The 17535-nt window shown below is 34.3% G+C and overlaps 1 protein-coding gene across 5 annotated transcripts in view; it reads right to left on the minus strand.

Moving 5' to 3' along the window:
• LOC114326935 (nucleosome-remodeling factor subunit NURF301) overlaps nt 1-17535 on the minus strand; it is a 102209-nt gene that overhangs the window by 40884 nt on the left and 43790 nt on the right. For all 5 annotated transcript variants that reach the window (XM_028275408.2, XM_028275407.2, XM_028275405.2 and 2 more), the window contains one exon: nt 581-830. In XM_028275408.2, coding sequence (XP_028131209.1) covers nt 581-830 — 250 coding nt within the window. The remainder of the gene's footprint in view (nt 1-580; nt 831-17535) is intronic.

Genomic DNA, 17535 nt, shown 5'->3' on the forward strand with positions numbered 1-17535 from the left:
CCTGGAGAACGATTCGCACCTTGCTGTTTTTCACCTAGAACGCCGTTTGGTGGCGGAGGTGTTATGGTATGAGCGGGTAAATCTTTCAACGGACGCACCGAATTAATTTTCATCGAACATGGGACAATACGTCCCCTTCGTTGGGGATAATTTCTTATTTATGCAGGATAATGTGCGTCCACATATAGCGCGAATCGTCATGGACTACCTAAACATTGTCGGAATTTCCGTTGCATTGGCCAGCTTGTAGCCCTGACATGAATCCATTAGAGCATTTATGTAACATTTTAGTTAACGCCTACAGAATTTTAAAAAACATACAAAATACAAGTGTCCGGATTTTTTTGACCAGGAATGTAGTTTGTTCAAAGATACCGTAAGTAACTAAGATCAAATATTCCCACAACTGTCTACTGATGATAAATGATCTTCCAGACCATCTCCTGTAAAATATAACTAATGGAACAGATCTAACACCATTCAATTTATCTTTTATGAAACCTTGAAGCAAATTCGTTTTGCAATGGGTATATTCTGTTGTGATTAAAAACTATAACTGATGGTTGTAAAATTAACATACTTTGCTGAATATAATCTGGAGTCACCACGAACTGCTTGTTGGCGTCGGCACTAGAGGTCACTACCCGTTGCTGCTGAGCATGTGGCTGAGTATGAGTGGACGACTGTAACTGAGCTTGCGCAGGAACCAACTGGGACTGCTGAGGTTGGTTTTCGGCTACTTGTTGTTTGACGTGTTGCAGTAGAGCTGACGTTTGGGCTTGCTGGCCGTTTACTAGTATCTGCCGCACGTGGGAAGGTACATCGCCAGCCTGTAAAAAAATATGATAATTAATAATAATAATAATTTATTCAACAACATCTTTATAAGACCATGCAGAAAGCTGTACTACTGGCGACGGCCAGAAGTGTACGAAAATTTTTGGGAGATACACCTGCATTCCAAGTCACCTAGGGCTCGATAACACGGAAAGAGTCCTACCAGAGCTCAATCCTTTTGATACCGTAGGTATCTGGGATGAGTCAATTTTCCCCTTAGAGGGAGTGTGAGCCGTACGGCTAAATCTGGATAATTTATTCAACAATAATAGGTACAATTTTTTTTAGATATTTACATATAAAGTGAATAAATTAACCCGAAGGTCTCCGAGAGGTGTGGATACACCTGTTTCGGTAAATAGGATATAAAATAATAAATAATAACATACTAACGTAAATAACATAAATACCAACATAATACAATATAATATAATATAATAAATAGATAGGTACGTTTTTTTAATTGTAAATACAGTTATGTTTTAGTAAATATGATACGTAGAATAAATAATATAATGAAAACAATAAAATAAATACTTAGTTTAACAATAAAGCACGAATAAGTAATTTTTTTTTAAACAATTATGTATGGCTCAATTAGTTAGTAATATTTTTGAAGAATGGTGTATATACGTATGTTTTATTAAATATGAAAAAAATAATAAGCAAAATAAATCAGTTTAAAACAATATAAAATTTGAAATATAGGTATAAAAATTGGTAGTGACTCTAGAGTTTCATTTATTTTATTTTGTTTTTTAATGTATGTAAATTTAAGCTACTATAATGATGTCACAAAAATTTCTTGTTTGTTCCATCAGAAATGATTTTAATTTCTTTTTAAACAGAAGAACATTCTTAGTACATATTTTTGATATCACTGGGGATATGATTATATATTTTTGGGGCTAGAAATAGAAAACTTCTTTGGCAGAAGGACTTTGTCATTTTCGGAATCATATAGAGGTGTTTGCCTCTTGTATCATGCTCATGTGATGGTAAATTGTTGTCTGTTTTCATGGTGTGATATTTTAAAGACACACAAAGAAAGTATAACTGTTTTAAGTCAAATATATTACTATCCTTATATAATCTATCTGTAGAGTAGGTGTATGGTTTAGACATAATAATTTTCAGAAATCTTCTTTGTATGATTTCCAGTGGGAGAATGTGTGTTTTCAGGGCGCTTCCCCAAGCCAGTATACTAGTGATGTTGAGTATAGTTACTTTCGAGTAATCGTTACAAAACTTTACTTTTGTATAAAGTAATCATTTACAGTATTCGTTACTTTGATTACTTTTGTATTTGAGTACCGGTAATTATATCGAAAGTCGTATTTCTCGGTAGATAGGTATTTTGTACTTATTAGGTATTAGGTATTCGTTACTTTGATTACCTACTACGATTACTTTTGTTACTTTTCCGGTACCGGTACGCGTACCGGTAATCATATCGAGTATCGTATTTCTCAGTAGGTAGGTATTTTGTATAGGTATTCCGTCACACCCTTAAAACACTTCATACCGATAACGATATTCGATAACACTCGTAAAATACCGGTCCCGTCCGTTACTCGCTGGAATACGATTGATATTTTTTTATAGAAAGCAATCAAGTGTACTGGTTGTAGATACAATAGTCTTTACTCGCTCTGATACGATTGGTACGAAGTAATCAGAGTAATCAAAGTAATCAAAGTAACGATTTGCTTCTCTTTATAGTAATCGTTACTTTCGGTATTCGTAAGTAACGAGTACTTTGTAACGAATAGTTACTTTTTCAACATCACTACAGTATACCATAACGGAGATGACTTTCTACTAGTCCGTAATATAGTGTGCGAAGGTATATATTAGGTATGTGTTTTTTAAGATGTTTAAACTTATACAGGATAAACTGTAGCTTTTTAATCTGTGAAAGTCCCATTTTAGATGTGTATCTATAAAAACTCCTAGATATTTAACATTTGTTACGGGTTTAATATAAAAATTTTGTTTATTATGTGATATTTGAAGGGGTTTGAAAAGATCAGTGGTCAAGTTAGAGTTAAATATTGGTAGATAAACAGTTTTCTTAAAATTGATTGTTAGTATTTTGTAGTCAAACCATTCTTTTATTAGTTGTAGATCACATTCTGCTTTTGTTTTTAATTCATACCAATTCTCAGCATCATAAATAATAGCAGTATCATCAGCAGACCCAATTATATGCCCTGTACTCTGTAATGAAAATAATCCATTTATATATAGATTAAACAGGACAGGACCTAATACTGTTCCCTGTGGCACTCCATATGTTATACTTCTTTGTCCGCTTATTACTTCGGAGACCCTTACTACCTGTTGTCTCTCAGAGAGGTAACTTCTAAATAATTGTAAACAGTTGTCTCTTATACCAATTTTCTCTAAGGTTTGTAAGAGGTTATTGTGACTAACAGTGTCAAAAGCTTTGGCCAAATCAAGAAATACGCATAAGCAAACTTTATTTTTGTTAAGTGCTTCATATGCTTTGGATGTTAAATTCAAAATAGAATGTCATACGTATACATAAATTTTATTAATAACTAAAGCTATTGCAACGATGCAATATTTACACTATGTGGGAATGTAAATCGACAAAATTTTAGGTTAAGTCGATTCGCTAATTTGAGACACAACTGTCTAATGACGTTGGTAATTTTTTTTTGGGAAGTTAGGTTGCTAGATGTGACTGGAAATTACTACACAACCAAACATACCTACTCATAGCCAATATTATTAATAGTAAACTGACATAAATAACATAAACCTTACTCCAATCAATAATTATTTAATAAAATAAAAATGTATACCATTTTTATTCAGTTGCAATGCGAAGGCAAAACTGTCTTATTTTTCACTTAGTACAGAGAGCTCAAACCAGCACTCTAAATCGACGATTTTCGACTCTAATTGGAGTCATCATCAGAAAGGCGTAGGTTTGCTGCTCTCTGTCCCAAGTGACGAAACTCCGAGAGTTTATCCCCGCATTACAACTGACGTTATGGAGTAGGTGCCTAGCGACATCTGCTAAATGAATGTCAAAGTTTTCAACATAATAAAAATATTCAAAATATTTTTAAAAGATATTTAATTGAAAACTTATTGGACCATTTTCCTGGTAAGTTTCCAATAAGTTTTCAATTAAATATCTTTTAAAAATATTTTGAATATTTTTGAATATTTTTATTAGGTTGAAAACTTTGACGACTTTCAATAATTATTTATTTATTTATTTATTAACGGGATAAACCCAATACATACAAAATACAATAAAGCAGAGCATTCATCGTAATAATGAAAATATAAAATTTAGATAAACGTAAAACTACAACTAAGTATAAAACACAAACATAAAAAATAAAAAGAATATAAAATATTTTTAAATGATGAAAACAACTGAATCAATTATAACAGTTAAATCTATTTATTTTTTTTTAATTCAAAATTCAAGACGCCCGAGTTCTTGTTTAATAGAGGAAACTGAAGAACCAAACATATCTATTAGATGACTAAACTTGTTTCTATACAGGGTCAATCTACTAATTGGTGCACATTGACCATAATTTGTAGCATGACGTTGTTCCTACTTTTTCGTAAAAATAACTTTTTTTCGTAAAACTGATAATAAAAAAGTTATCAATAGGTTCCAAGTTACGCAGACATACTGTATAAGAGCTAAAAAAATATTTTTTGCTGAACATTTATTATTGTTAAAGCTTATTATTAAACGTATTTTAGGTAAGTTTTACAGAAAAAGTTTTGATCACTTTGTATAAACATTTTTTTAGCTGGTAATTTTCGGTTTTTATATTACATGTTTGTTATCTTTCTTAATTTTCTCAAAAAGAAATAGTTTATTTAATTTCGAAAGTAAAATAATTTAATGCATTTTAAAGATTACATCCTAAGCTTTAAAAGAGCACTTATAAAACTGTAATAGATCTGTTTAAACTTGAGTAATACCGTCTTAAAGTGGTGGTAATTCTATAAAAATACGAAGATTTCAAAAATTACATTTTTTGGGACGTCAAATCATTTGAATTAAATTTTTGAGATTTTTTTTTGAATGAAACATCATTTAGTAAGATGCTTGAAAGGTAAGTTGTGCCAAATTGAGGGTTTTATAAGAAAAATTGTATTAGTTACACATTTTTAAATCATTTTTAAACAAAATTCATGTAAGGCTCACTTTCCGCCCACACCGTACTTATGCCCATACATTTATTTTTTTTATTATAACCATAAGATAGTTTAATTATTCTTCTTTCATGCTCAATTTGTAAAATTTCATTTGATCCATCAGTTAAAGAATTACATTAAAATAACTCAACCGTGCACTTCGCCGTACGTTAGTTTACAGTGCGCCAATGTTTGTGAGAAGGGTGACTTTAGCGTTATAAATAAAAAATTATAGAAGATACAGATTTAATTTTAGAAAATTCTTTATATAAGGTTTTTTTTGTAAAATTTTCTGAAATTTTCAATGGTAGTCAGTTTTTTGTAAAATTTATATTTTCGGAGTTATTAAAAAAAACATCTAATTTCGTAGTTCATTTGTTTAATAAAAAATGAAGCACCCACTTCTCGAGTAGAAATTTTTGATATGTTGTTTATTAAACATTTCTTAATGACATTACAAACAGTTCTATCTTGTTTGATTTTTTCCGAAGTGAAAATCTATATGCACTCCCCTATCAGAGGAAAACGTTTATTTCTTAACCGCAAGTATATAATACATTCATAGAAGGCATGGATCAAGACCACTGGTTTGTTGGAAAATATGCCACGAAAATCAGGGCTAAGAACTGATATGGGCCAATATTCACACAACTCATTAGTCATTACTCATTCATATGGCATTAGTAACTTCATGGCATCTCTAAAAAGAGTTAGTCAAATATTTCTCTCATTAAAATTAACTTTTTTATTACAAGAAGCATAGTAGAAATATCGAGAATATCAACATCTAAAGTATTTGCGAACATAAAATAAGATGGAAAAAACCTGAACAGCAGAGACGATGTCCAGGAGAAAATTTTAAAGTCAAATATATTGTGGAAAATGTACTGCAATATTGTAAAAAATGTTGTAAACGACATCATAAAATTTATTTTTATTAGAAGCAAATAAAAATGTTAATGTCCATAATCCGTTTTTAACTCATTCGCGCATAGGTGGAATTATGATAACACTAAGGCCCAGTGGTCTATTTATAGGACGGTTCAAAATTCAAAAATTCAAGGATATAAAACAATTTCATGAATATTTCCATATTAAGAACATAGTCCTGGATCCCGCGTACCAAAAAAATTGATTAATAGCAAGCTGAAAATTTGTTAATAGCTTAACGGTGTCTAGTCGACAAACGTTGATGTACGGGAACACTGGAACAGGGGAAGTTTTAATTCTGAAACGTTTAAAAATTTGGAACGTCCGATTACGAAAACGTCCCATGTATTTTGTCGGACAGAACATCCAATTGATTTGTTACCCTTTCATTAAACTCTCATGCAAAAATCAAACTGCTATTACTAACCAACATGATTCCTGTCATTTGACAGGTTCGTCGTGTTTCACTCATTAAAATGCCCATTTGGTGATAAACATCAGTCTGATTTTTGCATGAGAGTTTAATGAAATGGTAACAAATCAATTGGAAGTTCTGTCCGACAAAATATATGGAACGTTTTCGTAGTCTGACGTTCCAAATTTTTAACCTGTACCACAATTAAAACTTCCCCTGTTCCAGTGTTCTCATGCATCAAAGTTTATCCGACTAGACACCGCACCGTTCAGATATTAACAAATTTTTAGCTTGCTATTAATCAACTTTTTTGGTACGCGGGATCCAGGTCTAACAGTGATATTGATAATTAGGTATAAGTAACATTTTGAAATTAAAAAAAAATGGCCGGTAATGGGTTAACAAAATTAAATAAAACTTAGCTTGGAATAATGCAGGCAATTGCAAAAACGAGAATGTAACGCCCATCATAACACACTACCGTAATTGTTTATTCCTCCTCCACCATTTGCACACCTTGCACATCAACACAAAAATAAAGCCAGACATTGAAAATTTCTTTGACTCCGAATTTATTGCTTTTTAAGTATGTTATGACTTTTTGTTTTATCGCTGAAAAACGTTGTCCGTTTCTTGTACTCGAAAATATACATAAACAGGGGCGTACTTGGATATTTACACATTATCACGATCGACTGTGTGTCCAAATGTAAAAAAGGCGTGGTCATGAACCTTTAAAAGCGCATATTCTTGATACACTTCGGAATTACTTTCGTACTTACGGGTTTTTGGCATCACTGACAGAGCTGGGCCGGGTACTGATAAATTGTACTCGGGTGCAGAGTACCGGGTACTTCTCATATTTGAGGAACGAGTACAGAGTACCGAGTACATTGCTCAAAAAGTACTCAGAGTACAATACTCAAAGTACAATTACCCGAATTTCTCGGATACTTATTTCGAGTACATTTGAATATAGAACCCGAAAAAAGGTAAGAAGGTACCTAATAATTATCTCTGCCTCTCTAAACATATTTATTTATGAGTCATGAAAACAAAATAACGTACAACTCCAACTTAAATAAAAAAAAATAAGCATTTTAAAAATTGATCATTGATTAATACAATAAAACCTGTCAGCAACGGCCACTAAAAATAAAGGAACTATTAGTCTAGGCGCCAGAGGGGTCACCGTGTCATATTCAATTCTGATGGACAAACTCAACGGTTTCTTATGGATTTTTGGATGCTGATTACGAATTTCGAGGGGGGATTTCGATCCAAGTGGTCAAAAAATTGTTATAAACAATTTAATTGTTTATAAGGCTCTGGCTCATAAGCTAAAAGAGATAAAAAAAATGTTTCAACTAATTTGTTCCTTAATAAAAAACGAAGAAAAAACCGTTTACTAAACTTAAATCTAACAATTAGAACTCAAGATATTGTAAAATTAGTGCACAATGCAAATTGCAAAATAAGTATTTTTCGAAGCTTTATCGATTGCCACTCGGCTTCTACGCATGCAAATGTGCCTTAGGATGTGTCGTTTTAAAGCTTAATTAACAGGCTTCCAAACAAAGTTTGTTAAATTACTTGATCTTCATTTGTTTTAAAGTTATACCCGTTTGAATTTACAATTTTCTTAAAAATATTGTACATTCATTTGTTTATAAGGGTTTTAAGCAAATTTGAGCTATAAACATTTATACTTTAATGAACAATAATGATAGAAAAACTCAAAAGGAACAATTTGAGGTTATGAAAATGTTCATAAGTTTATTTTTGGCCAAGATGTCGATATTTTAATGGCGCGCTATGAGGCGCAAGATCGGCTCACCGCGTAAAAGTTCACGCGCTAACTTCTTGATGCAAATTATAATTTCTATGTATACATACGTTATCTTCATTTTTTTCATTTTTGAAGATCCTAATAAAATTTTATCATATAATTCTTATAATTAAATCATCATACTGTACCTCGTATCACCTTTCATTATATTTACTTTGTCTTCTATTTTTTGCACTAAATGAGAAAAAAAACATTAAAAACTAATATTTCAGAAGTATAACTAAACAGTAAGTTGATATTATTTATTAATACTATTTTTACAAACATTTTTTTTTCATGTATCTGCAAATCTGCATAGAGATATACGGGGAATATCAGCTTCTTTACATCTGCATAAGTTCTTAGCGAAATTTTAACAGTTAAATGGTGGTACAAGTCTGTTCTTGTAGGCAGTAAAACTAAAACTTTTTGAGGCTTCAGAGTCTAATTATCTATATGATATCCATATAAAGTGGATCTAGTTCTTTTGCAGCATCATCAAGGCCCGTCAATTGTGTGTATGCCGCCACATCATAAATGCTCGTTTTATATGCAATGATGATGCTGCAAAAGAACTCGATCCATTTTTATATGGATATCACATATATTGGCTCATTTGCATGCGTAGAAGCCGAGTTACGATCGATAAAGCGTCGAAGAATACATACTTACTTAACTGAGCCAATCTTGCACCTCATAGCGTGCCATTAAAATATCGACATCTTAGCCAAAAATAAACTTATGAACATTTTCGTAAGCTCAAATTGTTCCTTTTGAGTTGTTTTATCATTATTGTTAATTAAAGTATAAATGTTTATAGCTCAAGTTTGCTTGAAACCTTTATAAACAAATTAATGTACAATTTTTTTAAGAAAATTATAACTTCAAACGGGTATAACTTTCAACCAAATGAAGATTAAATAATTTAACAAACTTTGTTTGGAAGCCGGGTTACGATCGATAAAGCTTCAAAAAATACTTATTTTGCAATTTGCAATTTGCATTGTGCACTAATTTTACAATATCTTGAGTTCTAATTGTCGGATTTAAGTTTAGTAAACGGTTATTTCTTCGTTTTTTATTAAGGAACAAATTTTATTTGAAACATTTTTTTAGCTCGTTTAGTTTATAAGCCAGAGCCTTATAAACAATTTATAAACAATTAAATTGTTTATAACAATTTTTTGACCACTCGGATCGAAATCCCCACCCGAAATTCGTAATCAGCAGCCAAAAATCCATAAGAAACCGTTGAGTTTGTCCATCAGAATTGAAAATGACACGGTGACCTCTATTTGGCGCCTAGACTATATTGCCCGATATAGAAAGGTGGCCGGTATTTCCAGTTTTTGTAGTCCACAAATACATAAAAGATAATTGGAACTTTGTTTATTTTGTTAATAAAGGCAAATATAATTCTATACATAAACGGAAACGTCGGAAACTACTAAAACTACTTTAATATCCTAATATAAAACAAAACTATACTACGGAAAAAACATATTGACGTTAAGCTTTTTTAACCCTTAAGTACTAACACACCGTCTCTCAGACGGCATCGTTTGTTGAAAGTGGGATATTTCCCTTCCTAGAAAAATTTGAAGGTCATCCGTTTATGACTTTTCAAGTTGGGTTGTTATTTACTAGTACTGAATTCGGCAATTTGCTGCAGGTTGTTATTCGAAAGATATTTAGACTCAAAGTGTGATTTCCGTCTAATAGACGGGGTGTTAGTGTTTGTGCCCAGTTCGTTATTAAACATAATGTGCCCCAGTTCGTCAAAAAGTTCAAATAAGGGGATAAAGACTATGAGGAAACTCTTTTGAAATGACTTGATGAGGTAGAAGACGACGTAAGCGAAGTGGGATCAATTTGTGATGAAAATGTTGCCACTGACTACCATTGCTACACTGTACAAATTTTAGTGCCTGTCAGTTTTTTTTTGTTTTAATATTTTTTAAATTTTTTTTTATTTTCATGTTTATTACTCTTTGTTTAACTCGATTATAAATTTTTATCAAGATTCTTTAATTTGTTTCATTTTTATCCCACTTTTTTTCAGGAATAAAAAGTCACACAAACAATCCTTCCATTCTTGTTATAATGTTTTGTATTTTAATAAATATAGAAAAACTAGATCAATTACTGTGTTTTTCGGATAAGTAATACTTTCAGTAAGTCATCGACATATTTTTTTGCATTATAATATTTAACAAAAGAAAAATAACCAGTAAAATGTGAAACCCGTCTGTCAGGCGGTGTACAATAAATATATTATACACGGCTCACTAAAATAATTAGTTACGCCCCTGTACTACTGATTACTTAAAATTCAAGTAGTATTTATGTAACCTTTCTGGAAACTCCAGGTTATTGTTGAGACTCGCATTTGAACCCCTCGCCGGGGCAGATCGTCAAAAGCTTCCTAACGAGAATCATCTCTAATCTATCGACGCTCCCGCTATTCGTAAAAAGGCCGCATTTTACCGGCTTTTTTTGCTATCGTTTTATACCGCTCAGATAATTCAATCTGCTCAGTATTATCGACGATGATTTATTTAGCGTATTAGTGAGTGCCTTACAAATGAACCAAATGGATTATGGAATTCAATCAGAGCTCTGATGTGACACGTCATCAAGGAATAAAACTGTAAGTACTCTACATGTATGTGAACATAACTTATTAGTCGTGATACTGTATGCATTTTGAACCATATACCTCTCGTAGCAAATATTCTTTGTGCCATTTATGCAGATAATACTTTAAATTACATATGAAAAATCGTTATCTACTCTTAACCAGCTTACCTATGGGAATATACTCTATAACCGTACAATAAGTATAGGTTACTATTGTTAAGGATACTTTACGTATTGCCTAAACATTTCTGTTCCATCGAGCCGTATCATATTAATTATTTATTAATTAAATCCTCAAGGTCCTTCGTATTTGCATATTTTGATAATCTCTATTCTGAGAATAACGGTTTTTCATTTATAGTGTCTTTCTGTTGCATTTGGAAATTTCCAAGCCACGCCGCCCCGGCACAAAAATAAAATATTCCTCTCTTTCTGCACTCAAATTCTCAGTATTTAACCCAGCACGTCTCTACAATAGCTGGTAGGTTGTTAAGCCCGGTCTACACGTGCAATTTCAGAAACTACTTGCTTTGTTCAAATAAAGGAGTCGTTTTGTTTGTATGAAAAAATATTTGCATATATTACATTATTTTATTTTCGTAAATATATTTTTCTGTTTATAGTATACAAAAAGTGTACTCATTTCTTGGCTGATAGTACGGGTGTTATAATTTTAACATTGTTTGTTCAACCTTTTGATTTAAATTAAATTTATAATTTTGAATCCGATTAAGCCTGGTTCACAGGTTACAAAAATTATTAAAAATAATTTTGTTTTCTTGCATAAATTGTAAGTTTTTGCTACATTTAGCTTCGCTTAAGCTCATTTTACACTTCTAGAAAACTATAGAAAATAAATAATTGTTTTTTCCTTCAATTTAATTAATTTAAATACTTGTTAAGGGTGTCTCACACTTGCTGAAAAATACCCATTTTGGAAAATTGCATATATTTTGAAATTTTATAGTTTTGCATTTCATATACTAATCTGCGCTCATACAGGGTGATACTATTAAGCCAATCTCACACTATTAAACGTGTAATATATAATATATTGTACATATTCTCTCATTTTCGCATCGATTTATAGGTTTAGACATTTGCAAATAATCTATCTAATCTCACATTCTCGCAACATGGCTGACCGATCAAAATATAACCGACAGAGGCTCACCGCAAAACTTGATATAACCAAGTTGGCTGATTCGGTTCCCACAACTCTTAATTCTCTAAACAAATATAAAATTCGTGAAATAATTTCACAACTCAAACATTCTTACGGACTTTTCCGCGATGCTCAAAATGTGCTGGAGACGATCCCCGAGGAACCTACCCCCTCTACTGATTCCTCTGTGGTTTTTGATAAATATTTGGATACAATTTCTCTATTGGAAGAAAGGTTAGAGGTCATTGAAAGTTCTAATGTGACTGCTACCCCCTCCCTCCAATTTGACCCTAATTCTTCTCTAACCTCACAGTCTATGGCTAGGCAACGAACAGTAAACCTCCCTCGTATTCAGTTAAAACCATTTAGTGGCTTAGTTACTGAATACAATTCATTCATTGAGACCTTTGATACAATAATAGGATCTGATACTACATTAAGTGATCTGGAAAAACTCATTTACCTCAAAAGTTTTCTAACTTCCGAGCCTTTGACGCTTCTCGAGCATATCCCACTCACAGGTGACAATTACAAAATAGCCCGGGATAACCTGACACAAAGGTACGCCAACTCTAAATCGCTTATCAAAACTCTCATCTCTCAAATTCTTGATGCGCCTCCTATTTCTGGAAACGCAAATCACTCACAATTAAGAAATTTTCATACGGTCATGTCAAATAATTTCAAGGCCCTATTGAACTTGAATAGGCCCCCTTCAGATCTCTTGCATTTACTTCTCATACATATCGCTACTCAGAAACTCGACGCACCTACCATTAGGGCTCTTGAGTTCCAATCCGGTGGTAGCCAAGCTACCCCTGATTTTGTCCATTTTCTAGGGGAAATCGAGACACGCGTTGTTCATCTTGAGAATATTCAATCTCAATCAAAACCAAAATCGACTACTACTTCCAGACACTCTTTACACCTAGCCTCAGACACTTCTACCAGTAACCTTTCGCCTCGCTTAGGTCCTAAGAAATGTTCCTATTGCAACGACTCTCACTCGATCTACTCTTGTCCTCAGTTCAAGCAGTTGAATTCTAAAGAACGTTTTAGTTTTGTCAAACAAAATAAATTTTGTATTAATTGTCTTGGGTCTCACATGCTCGATCAGTGTAAATCCAAATTCTCTTGCATAGTTTGTAAATCTCGTCATCACACGTTGCTCCATTTCGACAAAACGGGTCATAGTAACCCTTCCGCGGCTGTTGGCCAACACAACTCAAATAATCATAATAAAACCGCTATCTCAAATAACTCCCATACACAGGGTAATTCACAACAGGGGCCCTCACATGTTAGAGCTCCTGAAACGGAAGTTAATCTTCAAAATTCGACTCCACATTCAATGGCTCTATCTGCAGCCTCGCTTGATAATCATTTGGTGTTATTAAGCACACTCCAGGTCTATCTTGTCGCTCCTAGCGGCAAGAGGGTCTTCGCAAAGGCACTTTTAGACTCGGCCTCACAGGTTTCATTTATTAGTGCTGACCTCGTAAAGGAACTGTCACTCACCACTAGAGATGGAAAATTACGGATCAATGGAATTAACTCCACCTCATCCTCGTCTCAATCTATTGTAGATACAACAATTTTCGCTGTCGCTAACGACGTTCCTTTTGACATCTCGTGCTCTGTACTCCCAAAGATAACAAATCCGCTTCCTCAAATTTCTATTTCGGCGAGCAAACTAAACATACCCTCAGAGATACCATTAGGTGATCCGATGTTCCATGTAACATCCCCAATTGGTATCCTGCTCGGTGCAGACCTGTATAACGATATCATTCAACCTGAAATAATTCGTTTGGGAAAAGGTCTTCCCGTTCTTCAACGCACTCTACTCGGGTACACGATATCAGGGTCAGTTCCAGACTTTGCTCTTAAGTCGAAAAATACTAAAAAGGCTTTGGAATTTTATTCAAACTCTCTCGTTACTTGTTGTTCTCATAACACTCCTTCCGCCGTAAATGAGCCGGTAGTGTCCAACGAGGAACTATCCGATCATTTACAAAAATTCTGGGAGCTGGAAGAAGCCGCTCCTCAGAACACCGATCTCATTAATGATCACCCCGCTGAAATTAATTTTGTAAAACATGTTAATGTTCTCCCCAATGGACGATATGAGTCCACACTCAATCTCAAACTCCCTATCGAAGATATAGACATGGGAAATTCGTTTCTCTCGGCAAAAAGACGTTTTCTCAGTCTCGAGAAACGTTTTCAACTCAACCCTGATTTATTGGAAAAATATCAGGACATTATATCGGAATATCTCAATAACGGACAAATAATTCAAGTGCCGTTAAAAATGCTAAATGACTCAGGTAAACCTAATTACTTTCTCCCTCACTTTCCCGTTTTCAAATCCAACTCTACTACTTCCACTCGTATAGTTTTCGATCCAAACAATAAATCGTCTACGGGAATCTCCCTCAGTGACGTCATAGACAAAGGTTATGTCGTCCAACATGAACTTTTTGACATTCTCGCTAAGTTTCGTCAGTTTAAATTCGCACTAGTAGGCGACATCAAGGCTATGTTCCTACAAATCGCCATTTGTCCCACTGAAACATTTCTGTTAAATTTTCTCTTTAGGGACAATATTCAGCAGCCTTTACGGTGCTATCAATTTCAAAGATTACCCTTCGGGCTCCCAAGTAGCCCATTTATCGCTCAAAGAGTTATCAAGCACATCGCTGACAACAACAAACATACCCACGAACTTGCTACTAGTGTTCTGCAAGAATCTATCTATATGGATGACCTGATCAGCGGTGCTGACAGTCTTCATGAATTAAGTTGTCTTTTCGAACAATTAACTTCTTTGCTAGAAACCCATGGTTTCCTCCTCCACAAGTGGAACTGCAGTTCTTCAGAATTTCTGTCTCAACACAATTTAAATCCCGTCTCTGAAGTCAGTCTTAACTTCACGGGATCTGATAAAGTCTTAGGCATATTCTGGGATTCAGAACGCGACCACTTTTCGTTTAAAACTCCTATCTTCAAATTGGCTAATGTTGTTACTAAACGTACTATTCTCTCCTACATTGCTACTTTGTATGACCCGCTAGGATGGTTATCCCCTGTCCTTGTGAACGCTAAGCTCTTGATACAGGAAATATGGTCCCAGAAACTGGACTGGGATCAACCCATTGACTCACCCATCATTATGAAAAATTGGCAAAACCTCTTATCGACATTCAAAACTATAGAAGAGGTCAAGGTACCTCGATGCTTACTTTTACAAAAGAAAGTTGTTGATGTTCAATTAATTATTTTCACCGACGCATCGGAAAAAATATACAGCACTTGTGTGTATCTCAAAGCGACATACTCAGACTTTTCTGTATCGTCGCGGCTTATCGCTTCTAAAAACAAAATTTCTCCGCTAAAAAATAAACTCACCATCCCCAAATTGGAACTTTGTGGAATAGTGTTGGGAGTCACTCTGGCTCATAGACTTTTTCACATCTTCAAGAAAAATTTGAGTATATCTTCATCTCATCTCTTTGCTGACTCTACAATTGCCTTGTCTTGGATACTTTCTAAAAAACACATTTGGAACATTTTTGTACAAAACAGAATTCAAAAGGTCAATTCCTTGTTGGAAACTTTTCCTTGTGATTTCCATTTCGTCAGAAGTCACGAAAACATCGCTGACCCCGCTTCCAGAGGGATAAATGTCTTTGATAATCCCCAGACCACCGAAGACTGGTTATGCGGACCTAGCTTTATTAGAGACAATCCCATCGATTTTTCTCTTCATCAAATTCCTCATTTTCAGGATGATCTTCCTGAATTAAGGAAGTTAGTTGTCTCAAACATAGCAACAAATCACGAACTCAACGACACCTTTGAAAATCTATTCGCTAAATCTTCTTCTTTTCGTAAAATTCAAAGAATTGTCGCTTATCTTTTTAGATTCATCAGTAATATTAAAAAGAAAATAAATAACTCTCCACGAGATACGGATATATTGACGCCACCCGAAATGGAGATCGCTGATCACGCGATCATCAGGTATATCCAAAGTATCTACTTTAAAAAAGAGATTCTTGAATTGAAAAATGCTAAACTCGTGACCAATAAAGCCATTCGTAAACTCAACCCCTTCCTACAACATAATGATGGGCTGATTCGTGTGGGAGGACGTCTCCGACACGCCCCCATATCGTATAATCAAAAACACCCCATTCTACTTCCTTCTAAATGTCGAGTTGTAGAACTAATCTTGACTCAAGCTCATCATAAGTTATTACATTCAGGCGCGCAAACAGTACTTTCGTATGTCAAAATGAAGTACTGGCCAATTGACGGATTAAGACAGATTAAACGCTTAATTCGTAAGTGTGTAAACTGTTTCCGATTCATGACACCCAATTCTGTTCAACAGATGGCAGATATGCATCCCGATCGTGTACTCCCCACTAGACCCTTCCAAGTCGTCTCAGTGGACTATGGGGGGTTCTTCTTAATTAAGTCCTCACATTTGAGGAAGGCACCGCTTTACAAAGCATACGTAGCCTATTTCATTTGCATGAGCACTAAATGTGTTCATATCGAACTCGTCACAGGATTAAGCGCAGAAGCCTATATTCTTACTCTGAAAAGGTTTATTGCCAGAAGATCCACGCCCAGTATTATTTGGAGCGACAATGCCACAAATTTCCATGGGGCAAAAAATGAAATGCGCGAATTCTATGATTTTTTCTTAAATCAAAATAATTCGGAACAGATTAAGGAATTCTGTACTCAAAACTCCATAACTTTCAAGATGGGTGTTCCCCGCAACCCCCATCAATTCGGCCTCCATGAGGTAGGAATAAAGAGTGTGAAGTATCACCTCTATCGAATTATAGGAAATTCCCACTTCACCTTTGAAGTGTTTAACACAGTATTATGCCAAATCGAGGCTATTCTAAATTCGAGACCCATCACTAGGATGTCGTCTGACGCCAATGACTTCGCTTTCCTATCTCCAGCTCACTTCTTAGTTCAAAGAAGTTTAACCGCGCCCCCTGAACCAAGTGTTTCAGAGATACCTGAAAATAGGTTGAATCTTTTTCAGCGTATTAGTAAAATTCAACAGCAATTTTGGAAATTGTGGAAAAAAGACTATCTTTGCCTCCTGCAGCAAAGAAATAAATGGACCGACCCTACTGACCCTGTCAAGATCGGGGATTTGGTTCTGTTGAAGGAGGATGGTACTCCTCCACTCTTATGGCCAACTGCCAGGGTAATAGATGTATTGCCTGGTAAGGATGGTCTAGTTCGTACTGTCAAGATTCACACTACTCACGGTGATTTTCTTCGTGGTATTACGAAAATCGCTGTGATTCCCCTGGAAGATTAAAATCTATCCCTAGGGGGAAAACTTATCGTTTTCCTCCATTTTATCGTTGTTACCCCTTGTGTATATAAACTCTAATTTCTTCAAACATTTCTTATCGTTGTGCACATCTTTGCCAATCCCCTCTCTTCGAGGTGATATAGGCCATCTCTCTCGCCTGTCGC

The sequence above is a fragment of the Diabrotica virgifera genome, chromosome 5 (genome assembly GCF_917563875.1).
Source record: "Diabrotica virgifera virgifera chromosome 5, PGI_DIABVI_V3a".
NCBI lineage: Eukaryota > Metazoa > Arthropoda > Insecta > Coleoptera > Chrysomelidae > Diabrotica > Diabrotica virgifera.